Below are 21333 nucleotides of genomic sequence, written 5' to 3' on the forward strand. Positions count from 1 at the left end.
TTTTTTTTTTTTTTCTTTTTTTCCTCTAAAATTTCAATACTTGATGTTCATCAGGTTAGGATATTAGAAACTCAGCATGATCTATTATGTGCTTGGGCTTTATGACATTCTGAGAGCAATGGGAGAATAGCGCAGTACATGAACAGAGGAGTTGTGCATCCTTCATTAGTACTGGCCTTATTATTGTAAACAGTTTAATGACCTACTGGAGTCAGGACCCCTTGCCATGTGCCATTTACAGTCCTTCAAATAGTCACCTGCTTTCCAGCAAGCAACTGTCATATGCGACCGCATGTGCTGAGATACTGCAGTGGTGAGCACAGCACAGGAACCAAATCAGAATTGAAAAAAAAAAAAATGAACTTGTTGAACTGAGTCTCATTTCTGAGACTCAGGCAACTCCTGAAACTACATTCTATTTGAAAAAGAAAAGATTCATTCTCTCCTAGCATCACGGTAAATAATAAAAGATGGATTAAATCACATCTAACTAAGTGTGACTAGGTTCAGGAAATTCAACTATAAAGGCTGGAAGTTGTGCAGAGACTAAAGAAGAGCTAACCACCTAGGAGTAAATCAGGAGGCGATATGGTTCTGTGCTTAGCCCCAGTGTGGTATTTTGCTGTGATGGTGGGAAAATCACTTGAACTCTGTGCTGCTGTTCATTCAGTCACTAAAGCCGAGATAATAGCATGCATTTCCAAAGGCATTTAGAGATCCCCAGATATTAAATTGTGCTACAGAGGTAGAAAGGATGCTACTCCACTTGATTATTATTATTATTACACACACACACACAAAAGGAAATATGAATGTTTTCTTCTCTGTAGATTTCAGTATCATTTAGAAAGAGAAATAGAAAGCTATTTCTGGAATCTTGGAAGATACAAAATAAATAGCATAACTATTATCTCACATGAACATCAGCATTATTTTGAAATTGGGATGATTACAAAAAACAAACAACAAATTATCAGAATACAAAATATTCTTCCTGTATCTGAAAACAAGTTATATGTGATGTCACTTGAGCTCCATTTTCATGTTAAATTTCAAAGATAGATGTCTGAAGCATAAATAAGAATTTATTTTTAGACAACTTTTTATAAATGTTGCCATATTTTTATCTTTCTATACAAGAGAGAAAAAGAAAACTGTTTCCTTATAGAAGTAATATTTGCTTCCTGGGAGGCTGAACTCCTCCTGTCCATTATATTGAACAGAATGTTTCTAGCTGTGAATCACAGAACAGTGAAAAAGGCAGCAATTCTAGTTTTACATAGAATTCTTGAATATGGAGCTGGATTGTTTACAATATTTATGCATTTAGTTAAAATATCTTGAAGGCAGCTTAGTATATCCAGATATATTTTTTTCTACTCTCCAGTGTTTTAGCAAAACCATAAATAAATAAATAAATAAATAAATATTGAAAACAAAGCACTGGAATAGTTCACACTAAATGTACCACAAATCTGAAATTCACACCAGCATTTTACAAAATTTAAGTGCTGAATTGAAGTAATTATTAATTATATTTAACCTGTTATCCTGACTATAACAGTAGGACTGAGGAAAATAACCAGTAGTTTACAAATATCAATAACCATATGGCAGTCCTTTTTGCTAGATTTGATGCATTTGGGAAGTATTTTGGTCTGAGAAGGACATCTCTGTATTTGAGAGAACTGTGTACATTATAGCAGCGGTTTCCACTGCTGAGCTTAGGGAAATGGAGTAGAAAACTGGGAACAGGCACAAGGAGCAGTCAGCCTCAGGCTCTCTGGCAAGATATAGAATTATAGAATCGTTAATGTTGGAAAAGACCTTCAAGATCATCTGGTCCAACCACCACCCTACTACCAATGTCACCCACTAAACCATGTCTCTAAGCACCACATCCAACCTTTAATATCTAACTTTATCCAGCCTATACACATCACCGTTCTTTTTCCACTCTCTATTTTGCCCTTATTTTGGAAGTGGTCTCTTACAGAAAGCCTGCACTAGAGCTCTAGTATCTTTATACATTTCATCACTCTAATTCTCTGCTTAGGTCAGCTAGTGGCAGTAAACACAAAAAGCTGAGTTAAGCCCCACAGTCCAGGTGAATTTTTGTTTAGACCTTGCAATGCTCTCATTTGCTTCTCTAAACCTTTTATGTGCTTTTTTCCTCATCTGTTTTCCTGAACTTCCATAAATGCTTCCCATCAAAATCGGGGTAGTGGGCTTCTGCCTGTGCCTTTTTTATTTATTTTTTTTTTTTTCTACTTTCTGAAGGACAGTTTCTCAAATTTTTGTATATCCAGGAGCAAGGAGAAGGCAAGATCCAATGGATAATACAAAAAAGAGAGGCAAGACTACTCAGCCTCTGGTGTTTACCTGTGATTCGTGATTATCTAGAGAGGTGCTTAGAGAATTCACTGAGACTGAAAGTCTAACTTTTAGATAGACAAGTTAAAGAAGATGGAATCCTCCTTTCCAGTATTCTACTTAGGGAATCCTTACAGCTGACTCACACAGAGTTTTTTTGTTTGTTTGTTTGTTTGTTTGTTTGTTTTAATGAAATGAGATACAAGACAGAAAGTCTGCTGAACATCATCATCTTCCTCATTCAGAGGTGAATCACAGTCAATACTTGACCCAGACATAACAGTGAAATTATTAACAGAGATTGTTCGGTGGGGGGAGTACATTTTCACCTGAAATTCCCTAGACAGTAAGAAATTTAATGGAGTGGGAAATAATGGAATGTTACTAAAACCAAAAGAGATTATCAACATGAAGATAGATGACTTGCTGCCACCCAACAGAAACAATTACAGAGCAACCCCAATAGATGGGAACAGCGTGCTTTAAATACACACTGCTGTTTCCCTAGTACCTACCAAAAAATTAGCAGATCAAAATAACCCCAGAGCAATTCTACTGAAATTGTCAGATACATGCTACAGACATCTTTGGTTCATTTTTTTTTTCTAAATATGTGCTGTAAAGAGAGTGAGGGGCAAACAAAATCTCTCTGAGCTTGAAAGCTGAGAGCTAGGGAGCAACTGACACAATTGCTCTCCTATAACAGCCTCCAGCAAGTTACTTAACCTCTTTGTATCTCAGTTTCACTGCCTTTAAAACAAGGTATTGATAGCTCTGCGCCTCAGAGGGGTGCTCAGAGTGGTAAGTTAAGACCTGCTGGATGAAAGGAATGCAGGGTTTTTATTAACATCTGCATTATAATATCTTCAGTTCAGCAGTCTGTCTTACAGTCTGTTATGAAAGAAATGTAAGGAATAAAACAGTGTTTTGTACTAAATGCTGCAATCTCAGTTCATTCTAACAAGGACAGTACCTGTGTTCACGTTGAGCTCCAGAACTGACAAGCTGTGTTCACTTAATACCACCCTCCGTGATATCCTTTTATAAATCCATTTTTAATTTTTTTTTACACTTGGCTACATGCAATTCTACTGTCTACAGTATGAGAATCAAGCCCTTTGACTAAGCCTTTATAAAACCTGATAGTGTATTTCTCATTATGTCCATAGTAATTTCAATTATATTCTTTTGTCTAAAACTTCTGTTACGCTTTGATGCCTGTGAACATTTTAAGTAACTACCTTTTTTATTAGCTGACTCAACATATGACAGCAGCTTATTCTGTACAGTCCTTCTCTGAATGTCTTTTAATCAGGCAAAGCCCTTATATGCCCTCTCCCGATGCTACCACAGTATCTGCTGGGGCAGAAGCCCTTACTGATTTTGCCCTCAGAACACACCTTCAGGTTAGAGAAGATTTCCATCATTTTTAGCAGAAGAATTGACCCAAATAGTATAAAAGTGAAACAGACAACTTGACCAAAAACCATTATGCAAATATGGGGAAGAGGAATTCAGAAAAAAAGAAAAACTGGATTGAAGATTTTGCTAAATGGAAAAGACCAAGAATTAAGCTGTGATCAGTTCTCCATCCAGATTCTTATCAGACACGAAACCAATCCTTAAGTAAAAAGGCTGAAAGTAAAGCTTTGGGCATTCTGGCTCATAAGAGCTTAATCATTTCTTCTACAGGAAGAGAAAGACTGTAGGTTTCTAGTACACCATCTGGGGCCACTCTTCTTCTAGAACTATTCTTACTTTTGTGACTGTCTGTGTCACACACTGGAATAGCCGATGGAGAGGAGAGCAATGCTAGTTGTAATCAGTAATAACAGAATAGACAGATAGATCAGATCTGTAAGGCCAAGTTTCCCAATGTGAAACATAAGCACTAATCCACATCTACTTGCTGACTTTCTGGGGATGGCTCAGAAATAATCCCTTGGTACTTTTTAGAGAAGCAATTTACTTGATGTATCTGAGGATCTTGAGGTCATAGTTGAGCTAGAGCCAGGGCTGTGGATAGAAAGCATATTGATGCTTAGATTCAAACATACTTCACCCTGCTCTTCCACTTGCATGGTAGCCAATTCCTTGCTGTATTACTACCACATTGTGGTTTTACCTCCTTTTTTTCTCCAAGAAAAACAAAAGCAAAGTTTATGTCTGAGGGAAAGCCTTCATTAACATTATGAAAACAAAAAAAAATAAATAGGTGTAGGGTGTAGCATGGCATTTGCAGGTCTTTCCCCCTCTGGACCAAAACCAAAGCTTCAAACAATTTGCCTTAAAAAGCAAAGCCTCCAATCTTTTCTAAAATAACATCCTCACCTGGAAAATGGGCTCAACAATAGACTTGTTTCTGCTGAATCAGGTTCTGGTTGTTGTGATTTAAAGGAAAAAGCTGAGACTAATATTAAGTTACGAGGCTTAGCAATCTCACTAAATGTTAATAGAGTTTTAATGCTGTTTTCATTAACTTTGTGCCCTTTCCTATAAAGCTGGAGGGCTACTCAATGATAAGAAAACCCCACCGATTCAGTCATATGAATAGATGCTAAATGCAAATTTTGGAAGTACTGGGCAATGCTCACAGCAGGGCTTTGACAGGATAAAGATTTTACAGTGTCACATCAGGACTTGTTGAGTAGGTTGAATGTCAAGAGTAAAAGCAACAGCAGGGAAAAATGAAAGCAAGAAGATCTCTGAAGTGATTTTTTGTTGTTGTTGTTGGAAATAGCAATTAAAAAATATTTTTCCTTTATAACTAGCTAAGAACCCAATAGAAAGCTCATCAAAAGGAGATTAAAAATAATAAAATAAAAATCTGACAGAAAGCAAAACCTTGACTTTCACTCAAAAGCCATAGAAAGCTGACAAAATATTTCTGGCATCCCTAAACTTTTCCAACATATGTTTGGGTATCTGAGTCGCAGTACCAAGCCTAATACTTTGGCTGTTCTTGTTTTGTTTTGTTTTCTTTGTGAAGTAGTAGGCTGTGGGGAGGGAGAAAAGTCATGAATGGGATAGCCTGAAAAAAACTAAATATGTCCCTACTTGGAAGTGCAGATAGGATACAAGAACATTGGCTTTTATTCTAGCTTCCACAGAGACTCACTCTGTTTCTGATTCACCAATGTGCCTGTGTTGAAGCAGGAACCCTAAATGCAGGAACAGCTTCACCAGCTCCTACAAAGCAGGAAGATTACGTGTACTCATTGTTAAGCATGTGCCCAAGGCTCTGCTCAAACTCTTCACTCCCCAAGTGGAAGAGGAAATTTTTCCTTGTCTGTAAATAAAGGCAGGTGAGAAAGGAGGGTCATTATGCCCACTACACCCATTTCTGTATGTGCTGTCCATGAACATAAAAAGTTCTATCACAGTGAATGTTAAATCCTGCACTACCCTCATTGAGTTCAGATATAGTCCCTCTATATGAGAGAAACACCTGGAAAACACAAATTCTCCAACATTAATGTGAGTGTTAGCAACAGAAAGTAGTGAATTAACTTGTGGTTAACTTAGCTTGTGGTTAACTTTCACTTCTGAGAAATATATCCATGACCTGCTTGACCTTTAGTTCATTTATGCCTGATTTTCAGTATGGCTGAAGTGAGGTAAGACCATACTTTGTCATGCCTCATAGTAACTGTCCACTAAATTTGGAATCATTGCTCAGACTCTTTGCAGATGAGAAAACACAATGGCTTCACAGTTCTTTGAGAAAGGCAATAATTGGCTATCACTTGCCATTTCCTTGGATACCTAATGTGCCTCAGATAGAAACCAGGACACCCACTGAATCAGCATAACTTACTGTAAAGGTCCAAGCAACCTAATCCAATGGGATAACTCAGCAACAAGGGAACAGCCATGTGGATCACTGAAACTCAGTAGTTCAATTAAAATCATTGTAAGAAATTAAAATTTACACCTATCATATCTAAACAAATAAAATACCCTGCATTATTACAGGAGTTGCTAAGTTTAGAGGTGCCCTTCTACCACTTCAGACACATTATACAAACTTGTTGGCTATGAAAATATTTCTTATCTACTAGAAATAGAAGCCAGAAAGTCAAGAGGGATATTGAGAGAAAACAGAGTGATAAACATGATTGCCCAGAAACTTAATGGATTTCTAGAAATTCTGGATAAGACTGAGCATCCCAGGGTAGAAAGCATCCAGAGGCTTTCTTGGGATTGAAGATGCAGGAACCAGAAGGATGCAAGGGAAGGTATGTGGAATAATCCGTCAGCATCACCTTTCTCTACTTTTCACTGCTGCTGGCCACATCATGTTTCCGTCTTCCTTCCCAAGACTTCTCCTTTGTAGGAAGTAAGGAGAAATACTGGAACATTATGTTCCTCACAAGACTGGAAAGATTGGTCATCTGCTAAAACAACAAACCCACATATTCTAGATTTCTACTGCAAGGAAAAAATGTGTATCAGGGCTGACAGATAAATTAGTGTCATATTAGATGCAGCCCCAGCCTGCGACTCCTTTTATCTGTCATTTTGGCTAAAATCAACTGAAATGTTTCCAGCCCCTTCCACTGCTCAAAACTCTGCAGCCTGGAGGCAGCATATTTTCTGCAGAAGATCTGCAGTTGACACATATAAACCTTATCAGTCTGGCTCACATTCAGTCCTGTCCATACACAGTCACAGCATGAAGCTAAAAAGCACCCCTTTTTCTCAGGAACACCCATTTCAACTTTTGAATGGACTTCTACCTCCAGATCATGTTTCAGATCATTTTCCTTTTGTTTAATCCAACTTCCACTCATGACTGAGGATTAAAGCACCTACTTCAGGCATCAGCTTGGCACTGTCTCCATGTGCCGTGGGTGTCCAAGCTACACTTACAGGACAGCCAGACAAGACAGTCCGTGAAGCCCACGGAGCAAACTGCTCCATAGCAGACCTTTAGGGCTCAAATCAGTTGCCTGCAGTCAACCGTCTCATGCCATTTGAAACTAAGTAGGGTACACAATGCAATTGTGTGGGGCTAGGAGCTATGATGAGTGACACCCATGGCCTCCTGGACTGACAGCTGGGATCCAGATGATGTAATTTTCGGCATGGTAGGTCAGAGGTTGGACTAGATGATCTTGAGGTCTCTTCCAACCTAGACAATTCTGTGATTCTGTGATTCTGTGATCTCAAACAACTGTAGACATATGCATGTGGACAAGAGAACTGAGCCCTGTGAAGCAGGCAGATGAATTGGTGTGGAGGTGCTTTGGCAACAAAAACAGGTGTTTGAACTTCAGTTTCACCTAGAATAGGAGAAGAAAAGTGGTGGAGTGACCTGCAAGATGGAAAACTGCTTTCCTGGTTACTGAGGAGCTTTTCCCTACTGCATGTCTCCACATGGTCTTACCAGAAAAAAGGATTAGAGGAACTCACAGTGAGATTCCTATGCCTGTGGAAGTAAGCTCATTAACTTCCTAGGTGTTTAGACAAAAGCAGCCCTCACAACCACTCATTACAAAAAAATGCAAATAGAAAGAACGGCCATCTCTTCAGTTTGCATAAACGTTCCCCAAGGGAGAGCATTCGGGGCTTAATCACAATAGGAAGTAATCCTAAAAGCCTTTTTTTATAAGCAATTGAAAACAAAAGTATCCAATTTGCAAGATATTGATAGTGAAATCAGCCTGTTTTTAACAGAAGTCTCTATGTGCAGATGCAGATATGAACAGGAAAACACATACACCCTATACACACATCCAAATATATGCACACAATGCTTACGGCTCTTGTCAGTACTTGGTCCTCCAGTTCCAAGAAACTGGAAGAGAAGGCTGGTTTCATGCTATTTACTTCATGCTATTTAATTCATCTTCATAACTGAAGCAGTCATTTCTTTTATCCTTCACTGTAATCATCGTCACGAGCTCATTCCACCCCACTCCCAATGTCATTTTCTTTCTGTTGCTGAGAACATCAGCTTTGGGGTGTACATTTGCACACTCATGGTGGTGTGTCCCATTCTTTAGCAAGGGATTAATGTGTGGACCTCACCAAAATGAAATTCCCACCATAGAAAATTGTATTGAAATCACCAGTTGAACACAGTATTAAAAACCAAACATGTCAGCAGATTATAAAAGTATACTCAAAAGTTTAGCATTGTTCCATTGCTTGAGAGAAAAGACATGGGTATGACAGGCAGAATGATCCAATTGTGGTCTTTTCATCACTAAATACCTAAGTATTTATTGGAAGTTCAGACATAAGAAAAGAGAGAGGGGGGCTTCCCACTGTCTCAACTGACATGGATGGCATCCTTTGCCAAGCTGTGCATCAGTATTTCTCTGAGATAATCTGACTAGATTTAAGTTACCGTTGCTGTTAAGTTTCTCTTCAAACAGCAAACAAGCATGCATTAGAGATGAAGAATATTCCCCTGTGATCTGTCAGAAAACCTGACTGCCAGCCATGAAAAATCTAACTATCTTTAGCAATGCGGTATCTATCAAGCACATATCTGCCATGGATAAGCAAGGTAGCCTCTGGCTCAGCAAAATACTAAGCAAAGGGCAGGAGAAAAGTCAGTATTATAACATCTCATTACAAACATCAATGAAAAAAAAATATGTATTTTAAATCCAAGCTGGAAAATTGGCTCTCCAGAGCAGTAAGTTTAACACTAAGTTAAACAACTGTGATACCCTTTGATTATATTAAACAATATACTGCACGTTCAAATTGATAAAGCTTATTTTAAAGGATTTTACTAACATGGCTATCCTAACAAAAGAAAAAGAAAGCAAAAATACTACCCACATTTATTTTTCCTCTCTTGATAAAAATTTTATGTGTAAATTGTACCTATTCTGGGTTTCAAGGCAGCCACCACAATCAAGTTACAGATTTTTTTTTTTTTTTATCATATCCGTACACACAAAGAAATTTCTGTCCATACAGCAAGGAGAACATCCAGTGTGCTGGATCAAGAGAGCAGAGATCAAATTACCTGGCCGTTTTGACCCCAAGAAAGCATATATGTCTGACACAACTGAACATGTGTCTAACTGAAGATTAGCATCTGCTACTGCCCAGCAAAACTGTTGATTAAAAGCCATCAGTAAGTATTTCACAGTAAACAGAGTGGCAAATTATCCAGCACCAAAGAAGAAAATCAGAAGCTGTTGCTAGCGGTAGGGGGCAGAGAAACATAAAAAACTGAGGCAAAAATGGCTATTAAAATATATTTTATACTTATAAAATTAGCCTTAATGAACTATAAAATAAATAAGCCTTAATGAACTATAGCAGCCACTTACAATTATTTCTGTACTAATAAGCTTGGAAAATATATTTGCTATATACTGGTTGTTAACAAGATATGCTTTGGAATACATAACTTAATAAAAGAGAAGTTGCTACAAATTAAGGAGATTCCAGGAAGTTTGTGTGTCTGTCACCCCACAACAGTATTTGAGTCAAAGGAAAAAAATTTCCTAGGCCAATAAATACCCAAATTTGCTCATAAAAGCTGAAATGTAGTTTCTATAGCTTCTCTCTTGCATTAAATTTGTCCTCTATACTCTTTTTAATCCTGTGTTCTGGAAAAAATGTAAATAAATATTGGTTATTGGGATCTGCCTTGTACGGAACATTTAATAGGAATCCTTAATTGCATGTTGTAAACATAATACAAATGGTAGTTGTAAAAGTAAGGACGATTTTGTTCAAAATAATCAACAAGAATGCCTCTTCATACAGCAATCAGTTTTAAAAGACAGAGGACTAGACATCAGGAAAACAATCCTTGTACAAAAGGAAATAAAGGAAATTCCACTTATACATAAGAAATAAACTCTTCTGACTCTGTGGGCAGTCAAACACAGAAGTAAGATGCTCAGAGAAGTTGTGGAGTCTCCATTCTTGGAGGTGCTCAAGACCTGGCCAGACTCAGTCCTGACCATCTTTTGGCTTTGGTGACCCTGCTGTGAGAAAGGGGTTTGGACAAGATGCTCCCTGGAGGTCCCTGCTAACCTCAGCCATTCTGTGATTCTGTAAGGCACTTGTACTTTGGAAGCTTGGGGGTTGAAGGAGTAAGAAGATGTACAACCAAAAAGCAAAGAGCAGTGCAGACAATTATTATCAGAGCCTTAAATTGGGCGGGATTTCTTTTCTTTTCAAAAATCCCTTCAATCCAAAAGCACACAGAGGGTGCTCAAGATATTGCTGCTCTATTCTATTCAAGATATTGCTGCTCTTCTTCAAGCACTCTAGCACTCTCAAACTTGAAGAAGAAAAAGCAGATGCCTTAAAGACATTCCACAGACTGTAAGACTTTTTTTTAACTAAAGACCAGGCAGACAATCAAAAAGGATCAAATTACTGCTGTTTAATGAGTTACTGCTTGTCAGTGGAGAGGCAGCAACGGATGGGATGTTATTCTTAGTGTTTTGATGACATGACATCAAAAATAATGCATTTTACTCTGCACTCTCAGCAGGCTGTACATGGACAGTTATAGTGGTCCAGCTAACAAGAGGTAATTCAATCAACCACTGTAATAAGAAATCTGAAATATCTACTTCTACCTGTACTCCACCTTGTGTATCATTTCAGCAAACTTTTCTCACTTTCTGAGTTAGGATGATCAGATTCGCTTGAGAGGCACAGTTGTAACTATGGTGTCTCTTTGTAGAAAGCCTCAACATAGTAATTCCTGATAATCTAGTTCTGAGAAAAATGAAAATGGGTTATGCTCTATACAGCAAAGTAATTTGACACTGTAATGTAAAAAGCTATTTCAGTGTAAAATTATGGCTATTAATTGGGGAATTAATAATCTTTCAAAGCTTAAGCAACTTCTTTAAAATAAAGTAAAAGAGCCATCTCTCTACGAGTTTTTAGAAAATAAAGACAGTTATTTCTTTAATGACTACTTAAGTCAAAAGGCCCCTTCTGATACATCTAAAAGGGCTATTTTGAGAGCAGAAACATATTCTGTGAAGGAAAGGTTGTTGTGAAGCACATTCCAACTCCTATTAAAGTCTAATGAAATTACAAAGGATATTTCAGAAAATTCACCAAGTATGGTGAAATTAAAATTCTTATTTTAAACACAGTTTGAGAATCTTACAACACAGAGATAAAGGTAATTAGAATTTTATTATTAATGTATTAAACAGACATAATATTATCAAGATGTGGATATTTCTAAGACAACTCAAGGAAATGGATAGCTAATGAAGACATGGCAACTACTAAATTGTAACTCAATAGTGTCTGAAGTCATGCGGGATATTTTAAATTTTATTTCCTGTTAATGAAGGCCTTTGAAGAAACAGAGCCCATTGAAACAGCTTTTATCTGATTTCATTTTTTATTTCAAATAATACCTCCTAGAGCGTTATGGTTGCTTGGAGAAAGCAACTTGGTTGCACTGGAGAATACAAGAAGCTACAGCATGTTGTGGAACAAGGCCATCTTCCAACGAGGATGACCCCCACCAGAGCTTTGGTGCATGTTGCTGGGATAAACCACAGCACTTAATGAGTATATTTCATTACTTAAAATTATTTTTATATGACATGGAAATTCTAACTAATTCATCAAACATTAAGTTTCAAACAACAGAGAGTTACAACTAACTCACAGACACCAAACCGTGTCCCCTCTATACACATCTTTCTTCAAGACCAGCCATAATCACAGATGTACTGCTCTTCTAAGAGGCATTCGTGCTGGGACACCAGTTTCTCTAGCTCAATTACCGAAATATTTCTTCTTTAACAGACTTTTATCAAAGAAAACCTAGTGTGCCGTTTTTTCTCGTTTTCTTCCAGAGCACACTGATCCAAAATTACTTGACTTTACACTACCACCAAGGACAGTATTCATGGAACTCTTTCAAATAAATTGCATACCAATGAGAATCACATCCTGACATTTAATGAATGGCACCTGCGATTTATATGGTGCTCTATTCAAAATCTTCTGTACAGGTACATAGGTAGGTAGAATACCTAAGTGTATCAAAACCCAATATCCTCAGAACTTCTATTTAACACTACTTTGCACATGTTCACAGAAGGGAAAAAAATTAATAATACTAATAAAAATGAACATGTAGTCTTTGCAGCTGATTTTGAAGCTATAGCATTGTCAAAATTGTTTTGATTGAAAAAAGTTTGTTCTCAGAGGCTACACTGTTGACTGAATTTTTGGGTTACTTAAGGAGGAAAAAAAAAAAGAGAAAAAAAAAAAGGCAATAATAACAGTGTTTTGATATTATGAGTAGGGAAAGTAAAGATCTATCACTTGCACTGGAGACCTCTTTTTCAAACTCTCTTTCACATGTAAAAGCTTTCCAATATAACAGAACCAATTGACACTGGTGATGAGTATCTGAAATGGTGATGAAAGACACAAAATTTGTGTCTTTTGCAGGATCAATATGTGCCAGCACAGAACTGGCCACTTAGGGCCTCCTGGTGGCCCACACACCAAGCTCTGCTCTCAGCGACAGAAACCTTGTCCACCTCCCCATCATTCCCAGGGCAAAAGGAACTGCTCTCAAGAGAAGAGAAGCTGTTTCTACCTTATCCTAAAAAAAAATCATATACCATCCTGTAGTGGGTTTACGTGGCAAGGTTTTGGTAGCAGGGAGCCATAGGGGTGGTTTCTGTGAGAAAGATCTAGAAGCTGCCCCATGTTTGGGAAGGGCCCCATTGTTTTCCAGATCCGAGCCAATAAGCGATGTTGTTTTGCGCCTCTGTGAGAGCATATTTAAGACAGGGAAAAAACGCTGCGCCACACAGCAGCCGGGAGAGTCAAGGGAGTGGGAGAACAGCCTTGCACCAAGGTCAGTGTAGAAGGAGGGGGAGAGGTGCTCCAGGCGCCGGAGCAGAAGTCCCCTGCGGCCTGTGGTGAGGACCATGGTGAAGCAGGATGTCCCCCTGCAGCCCATGGAGTACCACGGTGGAGCAGGGTTCCACGCTGCAGCCCGTGGAGGAGACCACGGTGGAGCAGGTGGCCCTGCACCGACGGAGGCTGCCGCCTGTGGAAGACCCCTGCCGGAGCAGATTCCGGGCCGGACCTGTAGCCCGTGGAGAGGAGACCACGCAGGAGCAGGTGATCTGGCAGGAGCTGCTGCCCGTAGGGGAGCCAGGTTGGAGCAGTTTTCTCCTGAGGGATGGACCCCGTGGTACAGACCCATATCTGGAGCAGTTCTGGAAGAGCTGCTGCCTGTGGGAAGCCCACGCCGGATCAGTTCATCAAGGACTGCATCCCGTGGGTGGGACCCCACAGCACAGGGGACGAGAGTGACCGAGAAGGAGCGGCAGAGAAGAAGTGCTGTAGACTGACCATAACCCCCATTCCCCGTTCCCCTGCGCCGCTCGGGGGGAGGAGGTGGAAGAGGGTGGATGGGGGGGGAAGGTGCTTTTGGTTTTTTTTTCCCTTTGTTTTCTCACTTCTCTCGCTTGTTAGTTGTAGGCAATAAATCTTACTATCTCCTTATGCCGAGTCTGTTTTGCCCGTTACAATAATTATTGCGTGATTTTCTCGTCCTTATCTCAATCCTTGAGCCCTTTTCACATATTTTCTCCCCATTCCTCTTTGAGGAGGGGGAGTGAGAGAGCGGCTGTGGTGGAGCTCGGCTGCCCACTCGAGCGGAACCACGACACATCCATACTGTAGAGCCAAGGGAAACCAGGATGAACAACGCCCTTCCCTGGACTGCTCATCTCTGCTCTTGTCCCTCACACAACACCAAGACGTCCCTGATTTGTGAGGTTAAACAAGACAGAAAACCCAAGCATTGCCAACTGAAAATGTCACTTAACAGGGGCGGAGTGATGCTGAGAACAGTTTATAAATCTGCATCTCGCTTGTAGAAAGCCTAATCCTCCTTTCTCATGGAGCTAGTGATTTATGCTTCAGAGAACTCTACTGGGCCATTAATCATACTGAAAACACCAACTGTTCCCTCAACCAGACAACTCTGCTCCTGAAGAAATAGGAGTGTAAGTAGGGAAGAGGACACTTGTGTCTAACTCATTCAAAGGTTTTGGACATACACTTTAGGATAGTCTTTTCCAAGTTAGAACCTTAGTTTTAGGCACCTAAAACCATATTTAGGCAGTTAAAGGAAGGACCAGTGGTGACCACAATTTCAGCTGGTATTTCTTGATCTCTTCACAGTCTTTCCTCAAGTACCTGTGAGTGTTGCAGAATCCAAGTCCAGAAAGGTTATTGGTCTGAATCAAAGACCGTTGGTCTGAAGCATGGACAAAAATGGCCATTTTTGTGCCATTTATTGCAGTAGAAACCAAATGCACTGAACTGAAGATCAGTCTCTTCTGTCTGGTCCTTATACGTGTCATCATGGCTAAAGTTTAAAGGCATCACAAAGAATAAATAATTAATGTTTGCAGATTGTTTCTGTAAATTCAGATCACAGACTTTCCATCCATCTGAAGGGTCAGCACTGTGCAAAAGTATTTAGTGGGAGTAATCCATTTTCCTACCAATTGCAAAGAACCAGTGCAGAAACCTGAGACAGGACAAAGAAAGCTGCTGATTGCTCAGAAGTCCTACTCACTTTGGATTCAAATTAATTAATTCATATTACTATATATTAATTGGGCTTCAGGAGCTGCCTATGTGTGGGCTGCCAGTCTAAGGTGAAGGCGGCATAATATATCTTCCCTTACCTCTTTTCACAGAAGAATTAACAACCTGGCATTATGTGATGCCTGCAATGACTGAAGAGCGTGCAAACGGACAACTATCAAGGTCAACCTGAAATGCATTCAACCACAGTAAACGAATCATGTGATATGCGATTAAAATATTCATCTGTTTGAAGGCTTGTTTAATTGGTGAAAACTCAAAGAAATGTGTAGAAATAAATCCACCTATTTCCTGGCACTTTTACATTTCTCGCTATTATTTTAAAAGTTTTTTTTTTTTGCATAAAGCTGACTTTTGTCTCTTAAAAATCTCGTTTTCTACTGGTAATCATTTCTCTCTTCTACACATCTGCACCTCAGATTTCAACTGGCTGTCATGGAAATAATCTAGTTAAGAGAAGAGTAGATGAGGACATTGGAAATGGAATCAGGAAAGTCTTGAAGAACGCAAATGTTATCTTAAATTAAGAAATGGGGCCAGATCTTATAAACAGACACATTTAAATACTAATTATTGAAAATTCAGATCTCATTTCTGACTGGTTTAAATTCAAAGCACAAAAGTTTCTGCAGAATCAGAATGCACCTCAGTTTTCCTTGCCAGAACAAAAAAAAAAAGAAATAATTGAGCAAGGATGCCAAGATCTGAGCAATTAATTAAAGACTAAAGCACACGTATTGAATTGACAAGAATTGACATGTGACTGTAAATACAGGAAACTTTACAAAATAGGAAACAAAGAGAAAAGAAGATATTGAAAAGTTATTGATTTCTGATTGTGCTTCAGAGAAAGCATGGCAGTAACACCACAGCCTGGGCATAGGGGTGAATTATTTTAGAGTTTGAATGTCAGCTGTCAAAAATATTAAGAACCCCACAGAGTTCAAGACACTGAAACAAGCTTGAAAACTGAAAAACATGTGTAGTTATTTAGCCATATATAGACTTGGAAAGACAGAGACAATAAGTAAAGCCAGCCCAATGATATTGAGTTAAAAAGAAAAAGCAAAACAATGAAATAAAACTGTCTTTGTTTTGCCCTTAGAGGGCAAAAAGACGGACTGTATGAAATCAGTTGTCTAAATCTCATTCTCATTGGTCAGGATACAGAAAACATTTAACCACTTAATAAGCCAGTAAATGAATTAGGCAAAGAAAATTGTGATTGCAAAGGAGAAAAAAATAAACAAATTAAAACAATATTTTCCAGTTTTCTATAAAGATTAATTCAATTTAAATTCAAAACGAGACAGTTGCTTGTTCAGGAAACAGATACCTGGAGCCTGATTATTGCTTTTCCATATGGACTACAGTCCTGCTGTGGAGATGCTGGCCAAGAGAGATTTTTAACTGTACATTAAAGTTTACATATTGAGTGGAACTCCCTGCTCTGTATATTTTTTACATGTTTGTGAGGGTCCAGCACAAAACTGGTCAAATTAACAAGAAAGGAATGCATCAATGGTTGTTAATGAACTGCTTTGTGTATTAGGAAGTCTTTGAGCTTCTGGTTGATGAAAACTGGGAGAATATTGTGCTCAGTGATCACTTGGACCCTTGGCTGTTGCTCTGCTCTTCCATGGCTGTGGATCACAGTCAACCACTGCATCAGTAACTGTAAGTGAAACATCCTAAGGCTGGAAAGAAGAGTAAATTCACAGGGCTTAAGGACCTTACAAAGTCCATGTACTTAGTCCAGAAACCTTTATCTGACTGAAGTGTGTCTTAGAAGCAGGGAAGGCACCTTCTGCTGCAATGACTTATTCCAAAAAAAAAAAAAAAAAATGGTCTGGTACAGTTAAGTCATCTTTCTTTCTCTCTTTCTTTGGATAAATAGAGATGATTTATTTGTTATTGGAAAGCATATTTCCCAAATGTCATGTACATATAGCATCTTTCTCAAATTTTGCCACCTTTTTCCTACTAAAAAAATGTCTTGGACTTTAGATGCCAACAGTCTTGCTCACCATTTTGTGCAATTGTACACTTATCTAAATGAGTCAAAAACTACAGAGGACATAGAACGTCTATTTAGGCTAAGAAATCGTGAGTTTAGACAAAGACATTGTTAAATGAGGGACTTCTTTCAGACTGCAACTGTGATACTGTCCTTTTAAGAGGTTTACTGATGTAAAATAACAGCAAAAAAGAGCAGCTGCAATGTTGCTACAATATGAGCAACGTGACCCAAAAGTTCCTGGGCTATTTTCCTGAGGTGTCAGCAAACAAACATAAAGACATAAGTCCCCAGGAGCTTCACCACATCCTCCATAGATGCTCTACTCTCTCTCTCTGCCAGACTAAACCGCCCTAAGGGAGCAGTGACATACTTAAAGCAAGGGCTTCGCCAGGCAGAAGTCAGGGCTCAGAGCTCTCCTGAACAGCTGGTCTCTCTGCACGCACTTAGGCAGCAGCTGATGGTGCCACTGCTGCTTGGGAAAGTCATGGGGAAAAGTTTTGTGTTTTTCAAGATTCATTAAACGATCTTTCCTATGGAAGTAATGGCACTTCTGCCAAATACATGTCTGATTTGTGGTGAGAAAACAAGTGCTTTTTTGTCTTTTTGAGGAGAGCTGTTGATTCAGCATCATTATTGAGAAAATAGAAATAAGGAAAAAGAAAAGAAGCAGCTTTTAATGTTAATGATCATAATGATCATTAGTGATCATAGATACTAATGGCGTCATTTCAGTCCTTTAACTCACTGCATAGTGACCTTCAGATTTCTCAGCATAGCTGCACTTGTGAAACTTAAAGAAACCCAGCCTGAATATCATGCAGATAGGGCTTGAACTGCTTCAGTGGGGTAGTTGGTGGCATTTCTTTTGGCTTCTTCTTGATCCAGCACAGAAAAAAAAACAAAAATTAAAAAAACTGATGATGTATTAAGTGGAAGTTCTGACCGGTCATTACTAAACTTGGGATTTTATTCAATTATGTGTCCTTTGCCAATTCAGAGTATTTTGTCACCAGTTACCTAACTCACGTTCTTCCCTTTATTTTCTCTGAACTGTCATGCCGAGCTATACACTAAAACCCAGCTGTTCTCTGTCTCCCTAAAGTATGCAAGACAGTTTTATATAAAACAGTTTGTTGAGGTAGATGAAACATGGACAAGGAAATTCTGAAAATGCTCCAGATTTGAAATATTTTAAATCTAAATGTGAAATATTCTGCACAACATTTGGAGTCAATGTGGATTAAGAACTGTTTATAATGATTAGAAAACATACTTTTTTCAGTGTAACTCAGTACAGTTTTTGCCTGCACTTGTACTGCTGGAAAGTAACTAAGCTTTAAACTTAATAATTATTCCCCCAAATGATGAGAAAAAGTACAGCATTGTATTTTTCCTGGGGCTTTCATTAAGATCTCTAGGTTCACTTCCCTCAAGACATGGATCTTTTAGCAGAAGACTAGATCTAGATTTCAGATGGAGTTTTATTGTTAGAATATTTTGGTTCTCTGACTATCTACTTAAGGGATTTAAATTAAAATGTGTCTAGATTTAGTCAACTGTTGATAAGATTCGTGATTTCTAGTAGTTGAGAATATTTAAGCATATATGAACGAAATTTTATTATCTTATAAATTGCCATGAGGTATCACATTTTCAAACCAGATTAATGCAGAGTAAAACCAGAGTAATGCAACTAAAATTATTATAGTTACTCTATATTTAAATCAGCAGGACAGATCACTATCTGCATCTCTAAGCAGCGTGTCTCATGTAAAAGAGGCATAAATATATATATAATTAATATATGCACATATATATTATCATAAAAAGACCCCTAGAACATCCACATTCTATTGTTGAAGGCCCACGTCACCGACACCTTCCTCACTTCAGCAGTGGCCAAACGCTTAAGTAAGTATGCAAGTGAAGAAAAGCATTTATGGATATTTCTCCTAGCAATCAGTAATACAAGGCTCATGAATACCCTCATCCAAAACCAGTGAACTGCTACTTGATGTTCCAAGCCCTTTTTCTACCCAGATTTTGGCATCCATAATGTTATACAGGAAGTAGTTCCACAGCTTAAGAACATGTTTTGTGAAGAATTGTCTTTCTGGGTTTGTTTTGAACGAACAACCTGCTATTTCTTTTGATAGCACGTTTTAGAAGGAAGGCATATTAAAGAGCAATGACTTCATTCTGAGGTGGAAGGACAGCCTTACTAGTAACAGGGAAGCAATAAACAAAATCTATCAATCCTTTTTGTTTTCTCCGTGGTCATTCTAGAAGATAGTCCAGACTAAGAAATCTCTGCTTTAATTACAGAAAAGGTCTCAGTGAGCCTCAGTATAATGCAGCATCTACTAAGTACAGAAGTGATATCACACAGGCTTCATACAAGTCTGTGTGGGACAGGAGAGGTCTCTAAACAAAAAGTTGTTCTTGCACCTTTGTTGCTTTTTGCCTCGGGGTCCTACCTGCAGCCTGGAGGAAAGTCCAGCTGACTCTCTTGGGTTCTGGTTTTACCAGTTAGAAACCTTGCTATGGCAGCAGACAAGATCTGAGCTGTAAGATCAGAGCCCTCTGAGTGGCAGAAATTCTGTAAATCTGATAATCTTTCCATGAAGGCCTGCCAACCTTCTAAATAAATAGACACTTAGAAATGGTTTTTATCAGGCAGAGATTAAAGGTAAAACAACTGAGTCTCCTAAAGTCATGAGAAATGAGAAAAGGAAAACATATTTTTTCCTCTGCACTTTGGAACATCTGGGTGCACTTTGGAACATCTCAGCATATTTGTTGTATGACAGATTGCCCTTCTTGACCCTGATTGTCAATCTGGGGTCTTTAACACCATTTCTGCAGTTCAAATTTAGTGAGTTTAGGATACATTAATTACTATTTCTATAAATCCATATATTAAAAACAACAACAACAACAAACAAAAAACAAAAAAAAAAAAAAACAAAAACATAAACAGCAGAGAAAATGATAAAAAGGTGTTTAGTTTGAATACTACCTTGGCATACATTTAAGGATCCAGAAAATATTCTATTTCCAAGCTCAAATACCCTTTAAAGGAAATAATTTTCCTAGGCTAGACCTGAACCCACAAGCTAATGTAAATCTTTCTTGCCATTATCAGATTCCTGAGTTGTCTCTACCTACCTTACAGAGTATGATAAAAGTTAGTTATAGGCTTTTACCTGTGGAAACAGTCACCAGATCAGCGTTTGACTGAGACTGCGATGATTATGACAATGAACAGCAGAACGGCCAAAGCAGCAGAGAGAAGGCAGCACTTCATCTTCCTGGCTCGTAGCTGAAAAAAAGGAGAAAGATGAAGAAATAAATGTATGGACTTCTGAATGAGAAGTTGGAGGGTAAATTCATGATAGAATTTTTCCATTGCTGTGACTATCTGAAACAAGTCGATACATCAAAAAGAAATTGTGTCCTTGTGCAGACTGATACATCCTGCTGGATGATCCTGACTCTCCCTTGACAAGGGAAATCCCCTTAAATACAATCAATCACCTTCTCTGTACTGCTGGCCCATGTCGAGCCTTTTCTCCACCAGAACCACAAAGTCCTTCTCCACAGGGCTGCTCTCAATGAGTTCTTCTCACAGTCTGTACTCGTGTCCAAGATTGCCCCAACCCGGTTGCTGCACTTTGCACTCGGACTTCTTGAAACTCATTAGGTTCATGTGAGACCACTTCTCAAGCTTGTCCAGGTCCCTTTGGATGACATCCCTTCCTTCTTTTATATCAACTGTACCACTCAGCTTGGTGTCATCTGCAAAGTTGCAGTTTGCTATTTCTTCGTCAGGCCCATATCCTTCAAGATCACAAACTCAACAAGACAGTAGTCACCCAGACTGCCTCCAATCTTAACCTCTTTAACAAGTTTGTCTGTGTTGGTGAGCACTGGGTCCAGCAATGCTTCTCTGGTTGGTCTCTCTAATACCTGGACCAGAAATATATCCTTAGTGTACTCCAGGAGTCTCTTGGACTGCTTACAGCCTGCTGCATAGCTTTCCCAGAAGATATCTAGGTGCATGAAATCCCCCATCAGGTTGAGAGCATGCAAGTGCGATGCTTGTGTAGCTGAAGCAGGAAGGTCTCATCAACAGGCACCCCTTGATCACAGGGCCTGTAGTAGACCCCAACCCCAAGGTGTCCTTTACTGGTCTGGTCCTTAATTTTTATCTACAAGCTCTCAACCTGTCTTGAGGCTCTTTCTCAAAGGCAGCTCTTTGCAATCTATGGCAGCTCTTCACGATGTGAAATAGCTCTTTGCAATCCCACTCTGTCAGGAATCCTCTTATC

At 38.9% G+C, this 21333-nt stretch overlaps 1 protein-coding gene across 3 annotated transcripts in view; it reads right to left on the bottom strand.

The window, feature by feature from the left end:
• The window catches only part of TSNARE1 (t-SNARE domain containing 1), a 452412-nt gene that overhangs the window by 40976 nt on the left and 390103 nt on the right, over positions 1-21333 (bottom strand). For all 3 annotated transcript variants that reach the window (XM_082752775.1, XM_082752776.1, XM_082752777.1), the window contains one exon: positions 20209-20324. In XM_082752775.1, the coding sequence (XP_082608901.1) occupies positions 20229-20324 (96 nt within the window). In that variant the 3' untranslated portion in view covers positions 20209-20228. The remainder of the gene's footprint in view (positions 1-20208; positions 20325-21333) is intronic.

This window comes from Aythya marila (genome assembly GCF_965140915.1).
Source record: "Aythya marila genome assembly, chromosome: 2".
Lineage (NCBI taxonomy): Eukaryota > Metazoa > Chordata > Aves > Anseriformes > Anatidae > Aythya > Aythya marila.